The sequence below is a fragment of the Physella acuta genome, unplaced genomic scaffold, assembly GCF_028476545.2.
Source record: "Physella acuta isolate Inbredline_101_S28 unplaced genomic scaffold, ASM2847654v3 ptg000656l, whole genome shotgun sequence".
In the NCBI taxonomy this organism is placed as follows: Eukaryota; Metazoa; Mollusca; class Gastropoda; family Physidae; genus Physella; species Physella acuta.
The window spans coordinates 82072-89377 of NW_026732175.1; the positions used below are offsets into that span (position 1 = coordinate 82072).

The 7306-nt window shown below is 32.5% G+C and overlaps 1 protein-coding gene across 2 annotated transcripts in view; it reads right to left on the reverse strand.

Moving 5' to 3' along the window:
* LOC131948653 (coiled-coil domain-containing protein 180) overlaps positions 1 to 6063 on the reverse strand; it is a gene marked incomplete at its 5' end in the record, with an annotated part of 22670 nt that extends 16607 nt beyond the window's left edge. For both annotated transcript variants that reach the window (XM_059310271.1, XM_059310270.1), the window contains 8 exon segments: positions 123 to 234; positions 394 to 577; positions 2111 to 2287; positions 3410 to 3556; positions 3767 to 3947; positions 5181 to 5274; positions 5456 to 5537; positions 5828 to 6063. In XM_059310271.1, coding sequence (XP_059166254.1) covers positions 123 to 234; positions 394 to 577; positions 2111 to 2287; positions 3410 to 3556; positions 3767 to 3947; positions 5181 to 5274; positions 5456 to 5537; positions 5828 to 6063 — 1213 coding nt within the window.
* Positions 6064 to 7306: the final 1243 nt, after the last annotated feature.

The window sequence follows — 7306 nt, forward strand, 5'->3', positions numbered from 1 at the left end:
ATATCACTGACAGAACTGTAAATCAAGTAAAACATGGAGACAGCAACAATGATTTTTATAGATCCAACCTCACTGACCCCTATAAAACTTAAGTATATTGGTATTAAAAAGGTCAAGCTTACTTGTTTTAATAGCCCGTGAAGAAGATTTATCTGCCTCTAGATATTCACAGCGCTTCTTAAAAATAGCAAACACTCCATTCATGAATTTGTTTAATTCATTTGCTGTAATTAACTGTAAGATAGACAACACATGGCATATTTTAACAAAAATTAGTTTAGAAATACAATAGGATGTTTAAAGTGAACCGTAAATGACAATGACATTTTTTATAAGTCCCTATAATAATTATTAGGCACAAAAAAGTATTTTAAATAAGATTGAGTAAATTACCTCTTTGTCAAGATTTGGTTTAACAAAAGCATTTATTTTGCTTTCAAGCTGATTCAAAAGTTTCAATATTTGTTGGGCTTGCATGTTGCTATTGGCCACCTCAGTTTTAATTTTAACTTGGGTATTTGTAAGCCACCTTGTTGTTTGTTCCATAAATATTAAATCATTCATATGACCTTTAAACCTTAGATAAGAAGGTAAAAATGCAGTTTCAGACTTGTTTTTCACCGCGTTTACACTTATGACATGTATACTAGACTTGACCTGCTAAAGTGTATACTAAACATGTTACGAGTATATGGAACATCTTCTGAGTCGCAGGGCACAAAACCACACCCCTTTTTATGTTCTGGGTCAAGTTTTTGTCTTCGCTCGCTGAGCGAAAACTTAGGACATGTTCTGAATTTTCAGAGGAGTGCGCATGCGTTGAAAAGTAGTAAGCACATCCTAGGCCCAGGGTCTCAGCTGAGTGCAAAATTAAATAGGCTATTATACTGATCTTGAGTTTTTGAGCCCACGATTTCATATTTTATAACTTCTCTAGGCCCTACTAAAAATTACATTTTAATAATTACTTATTATTTCTTTAATTTAATCCCAAACACGTTATAATAAAAAAAATGTAATGTCCATGGCATTACAATTTTGCCTTAAAACCAGTTTAGGTATTAATTACAAAAATAATAATTAATTTAAAAATATAACTTAACCAAATGTACCTCCTATTGTTCCTTGATTAATATTTTGTTTTAAGTGTATCAACATATTTTCAGTTTCAGTCTGACATGAATAAATCTATAGGCCCACCAGAATATGTGCTCGAGGGATCACACAATCAACTGACTATAAAAACAGGCAGATAAAAAAGTCATAGGCTAATTATTTAGGTTTAGAATGGGACATAATTAACATAAAGAAACAAAGGGGGAGGGGCCCTACTCTAAAACCTAGATCTACTTTTTTCTTAATAATAGACTCAGTATAGTTGTAACACGATCTCAATACGTTTAATGAACTTGGCAGATGCAAGTTTTCGAAGAAATCAAGCCTTTCAGCAAACAAATATTTAGCCCTGTTCATCCGAAGCTGTTTCTGAAGGAAATAGACAAGCAATGAACCTGGGGAAGTGGCTACCATGGTGATGGGGTGGGAAGGGGTGATTGTACTGCGGGATGGGAGGGAGGGGTAATAACATATGGGTAATGTCTATGACCCGTGGTATTATACACAGCATTATATTTATAAAAACTGTCTAGCTCCAGTAGCTGGCACTCCAATAAAATGTATAAAATCTTGCATGCTCTCTAATTTTTAGATAATTCATTGTTGAATCGCAAGCACTGTGGCTACACTATTTTGCTTTTTTTTAAAAATAAAGCTGTGTGCCCACTATCTACGTTTTTTTTTACTTTGATTACTCTTTATTTTAATTGTCTGGGCCTATATAGCAGACGCTCCGTGTCAAAGGTCATGCTTGTTTTATAAAATGTTCTATAACGTGTTCTGTAAGTGTGAACGCTAAAGTATACAACATGTTCTGTGGAGAAAATTGTTCCAGATAAAATTAACTTTTGGCGGGCTTTGTGTTCTAGAAATGTATAGTATACATGTCATAAGTGTAAATGCAGTAATAGGGTTAAAAAAAACAACTACAAGTAAACATAACATTTTGATAATTAAAGGTAAAATTTTCAACATTTCATACTACTTAACAAACCTGTCTTCAAAATCCATTGATATCTTTGTAGCACTTTCCAATCTTTTTGATTCCATACCCTCTAGTTCAGACATAATTGAGCCTTCAGTTGTATCAATTAATGTAGACATTTTTTCAAGTTTCTTTCTGTAATCTTCTATTTCTTCAGGACAAAAATTTCCTCCATCTGAGAAAATCCTAGCATAATTTTTAAAGAACAAGTTAAATTTTCCATTTGTTCCAAATTGCAATGAGACTATTTATCAATTAATTTGTGGCTTTTGTGATGATAAGTAATGCGGGTAAGAGGGGTGTTTAGAAATGGTGATGTCACACTTATCTATGTTTAAAAAGTATATTAAGAAACTGAATTTTAGCTATATTTTCACATTTTAAAAGGCTGCTTAATACATTGTGATAGAAAATGATTTATACAAACATATGGAATGTTGACAAAGCTCAGTAAATATTTTAGAAGGGGTTCAATGTCTTAAAAATCAAAAACTGTTATTTTGAGGGGTGATTTGGAGACTTAGTCAGAGAAACCCATCTAGGCGAGAAAACTGCTAGTTGAAGTTAGTTATTGGATGGAAAATAGCCATAGAAGCAAATCCAGAAAGAAAAAAAGCACACTGGAATTGGATTCAACAGCCAAGGTGATACATAATAATGAAGTGTGTTGGAGTTCTCTTCCAATATTACAACCAAGAACAAAGAAGAAGGAGGCTGAGGTGTAAGATCATTTTGAGGGGAAGAATGTGGCTTTTTGGGACAATGGGTGAGGGTGGAGGGAATGGGGTTGGAAGTAAAAATTGTTTTAAAAAAGCTAGACAGCAAAATACTTCCTCTAAACTATGTATTATAAGAAAGTAAAAGAAAAATTGAAAACAGCTATTTAAACAATTTTTCCAAAATATTTTAATCTTTTAATGTTTTTCTGTTAGGGAAATGGTTTACACATTAAAAAACATTAAAATCTTCTTTGTTCTAAATTAATGCTGGAAGGGATTTCCTCCATCACAATTAAGTATTACATGTCAACTGTTATACTCCTGATTGCAGTGCGACTTACTATTTTCTTTTTATGGATTTGCTTCCATAGCCATTGTCTAGCCAATAACAAACTATAAGGAAGCAATTGATTAATGTTGGAGTTTTCTCACCTAGGTGGGTTGCTGTTCCCAGCTATTAAGCTAAGCCTCATCTGCCCGGGGGTTCAAACTTGGGACTTTTGGTTTAGCAACAATGAGCTTAACTGATGTGACCATCTAGAAGTTTTTAACCTTTTTTCTTGTGCGTCTCCCTTAAAGGAAAACTTACTTGAATGATTTGATGAATCTTGCATTCGATTCTCTTAACATTTGTAGGGTGACATCTAAATGCTGGCGAAATTGTCGTAGAGAAGTACGGATGATGGACATATATTTGTCCAGCTCTAAGGAAACTTGATTTTGAAGTTTAACAATTCTAGTGACAATCCAAGATTCAATACTTATTATTATTAGTAATATCTAAAAAACAATCTGATCAACAGCACACAATCTGATCAATGCATTGAAATTTTTAAAAAAATACTTGAAGCTTAAATAAGTAACTAAATAATACCATTTAAACAATATTACATTTAAAATAGGCCTAGAGGCATACATTTATTCTGGTAAAATTATTGAAAACTACCTGGATGACTTAGTGGCACTTATGAAAATTGTCTCTAATCCTTGAATATCTGATTGAAATTTTGATGCCAGTTTATTGTGTTCAGCACTCATTGCTTTAAACTTTGAATGAAGTTCTGCTAGGCTTTGTTCTAACCCACTGCAGTGTCGAACTACTCTTTCAGTATGCAAAACTAATTCAGCTAAAAAGAGAAATTGCGGGATAGACGCTTAATAGAAAGATTAATTTTAAACAAAATGCATTAAAATAGATGGATTCAAATGAAAAATAAACTATTTTTCCCTTTAATTGCATAATCGTCATAGATAAAGTTCCTTTAAGACATAGCAATTAATCCATTGAGCAAATGAAGTAGAGTTCATGTGTTTCGTGACCTCTGCAACTGAGGGAATGGTGTGGTCAGCACTATGCCCATCTGCCTTTACTTTCCCCAATGTAAGTCATAAGACAGGTATCCATCACAGCTGTGTGGACTCAGGGATGTGTTCCTACAGTCACAAATTCTAACTAAGATCCAACTCAAGACTTTTAGATCAATAGTTTCCACCTTTTAACCATGCCATCCCATCTAAATCATCATGTAGTCATACAAAGTAACTGACATAAATGTTATGATGTGTGTTTCATTAGGCATGTTACTGCGAACGAATATTGGTGTGAAAGATATAATGAACGCATTGAATGGTGACGCAGTACACAAGAATGTGACGTTTCAATGTGGGATCGTTGTTGCCGGGGAAGAAGGTTAGGTAATCTTGTTCTTGTTGTCTGAGGGTGAGGTCGTGTATGTAGTCAAGTCTCAGTATGGTTTGTCCAAGTCATGGAATGTATTATTATGGTGTAATAAACAGTGGAGTTAACTAGAGTCATCCTGTCATGTCATTTGTCAACATTGATGTCATCATACTTGTCAGAACTCTATGATGGTTAGAGAAGTACTTGATAGTAGTGTAAACCCTCTCACTGCAAAGCTGCGGGATACATAGCCCCAAGTTATAACAATAAGACTTTGACAAAAATTTGAAAATGCTAGGTTTTTAACATTTCAAAAAGTTTTTTCTTCCCATGCTGATTCTTAAACTAAAATATAAAAATAAAATTAAAATAAAATATAAATTATTTTTATAGGCCCCCATATTATTATTATAACTATTATTATATTATAATTATATTATATTTATAATCTGGGTTGTTCTTGAGCTGGGCCTATTTGTTAATTACATAACTTGGAAATAAATTTTTCAGTGTTAAACATTTTATAAGATAGATATGGTAAGATTACAAATTATCACAAATTTAACAAATTTTTTACAAATTATGATAAACTAAACACATTTTACAAATAACCACTTATTTAGCACATTTTTTACAAACAATCATATATTTAAAACATGTCTAATAAAATATAATATACCTGCTCTAACATTATGTACGTCAAGTTCAATTCGCCGTGGCCGTGGCTGATGAAGATGAAGACGAAGATCTAACTCACTGTTAAGTTCTTCACACTATATGAAATGTATTAAAAGAAATTGGGTCACAGTTATAAAACATAACCGTAATGTGTATACTGTATACAACATATTGTTGTGTATCCTTGCCCATCTCACAAAATACACCTAATTAAGCATCTGGCTTATGATGTGTGTAGGACATTTCTTTAGATATTTTTCATTTTATTAAATGTACCTTAGCAAGTTCAATACTTTCAGCTCTTTGTATAGCTTGTTCTTGCCAATCTTCTAATTGCTCTAGAAAATTCAGCCTTATTCTGTTTTTTTGAGTAGAGTTTTTAAAAATAAATTAAGAAAATATCTGATACATTTAATTGACATTACATATAATCAAATCATATTTTATAATTTTCTATTCAATACAATAAATATGACGAAATAAGAATAGACCAAGTCTCAACACTAGTGATAACTCATCACACAATAAATGTTCAGATTTATCTGAATATTTAACAATAGTCTAGAAAAAATTACCAGCAGTAGTGGGTCAAATATTTTCAAAAGGTAACACTAAACTTTAAAAACAGACTGAGAATAAGACACCTACGTTTTTTTGGCTTGATTGATCAGTGACTTTGGAATGTCCATGTTTTTTTTCAGTTCTTGCATTCCAGGAGTTGCAATCTCATGTTCGTCTGTGTTAAACAATTCATCATCTTCATCTTGGCTTGAGATCAAATCATTATTGTCCAGGTCGGCTTGTTTTAAGACATAAAATTCTGAACCTCTTGATGTTGTTAGAATCTCTTTAACTACTTCTGTTATATCATGGTGAGATAATTCCTGGAAATTATATATTCAACTTATTAGAATTTAAACACTAAAATGAAAATAATATAAGAAATAACAACAACATAAAAATAAATGAAATTTAACATTCTTATTAGGCCTATTCTTAATGGGAGGAAAAAACCTTCTTCAACACTTTTTTAATGACTTGTAGGTGAAAGTGAAGAAAGCTTGGTGCAAAAGGCAAAGACCAGCAAAGAGAAAAGCAGTGACAAAAAACATGTGAAAGTAAAAAATAATAATAGTACTGAAAAGTAGCAAACTGAATTTTTTTTTCATAAAAAACGTTTTAATAACAAACTTTTATGAAATAATACATTAAAAAGTAGAAAATAAATAATATACAATAATACACTACTATTTAAGTAACTATAAAGAAAAGCGTGGGTTTCTTCCTAAATAGTAGTAAACTTTACTACTATTTAGGAAGATAAATGACGGCACACACGTAGGAGGGAGGGGGGTCCGCAATTTTGTGACGGTGTGTGATGAGGGGGAGGGGGGAAGGGGTTCAGATGGTGCGAGGTCACACTTTTGCATTATAAAAAAGAAATGTTAGAAAACTAATTTTAGACGTTATTTTGCGTTTTAGAAAACTATTTTAATGAATTGTAATAACAATTGATTAAAATACTCTATTTTGACAGAGTTCAGACAAGATTTTGGAAAAATATAGCTGTTTAAAAAAAAATTCAACTGCAATTTTGAGGGAGATTGTAGGCTGAGGTGTGACGTCATTTTAGGGGGGGGGGTCTGACTTTTTGTGACGACGTGTGACGGAGGGGAGGGGGGAGGTAAAAATCGTCAAAAAAAAGCGTGAGGTCATTTATGGATGACCCCTAATTGTGCATAATTATACATTTAACGAAAATCGTTTATTTTCTACTTTTTAGGGCATTATTACATGAAAGCTTGTAACTAAAACGTTCTTACAAGCTTTTCTTTATTGTTATTTAAATAGCAGTGTATTATTATATATTTAAAGAAAATCATTTATTTTCTACTTTTTAGGCATTACTAACATGCCCGTCACCGCGTGTTGCTGCGGTGTTAGAAGAAAGTCTGACGAAATATATTTGGTGGGTTTCATCAATGCGTTACCAATCCTATATTCTTAGATGTGTGACCTTATTTTCTAAAACTGAGTTATTTAATTGTAAACGATGCCTGCGCTGGGATCATACTCATCGGGGCAGGGTTTACCTACTTTACCGCCCAGCACGCCCCATGGAGTGCT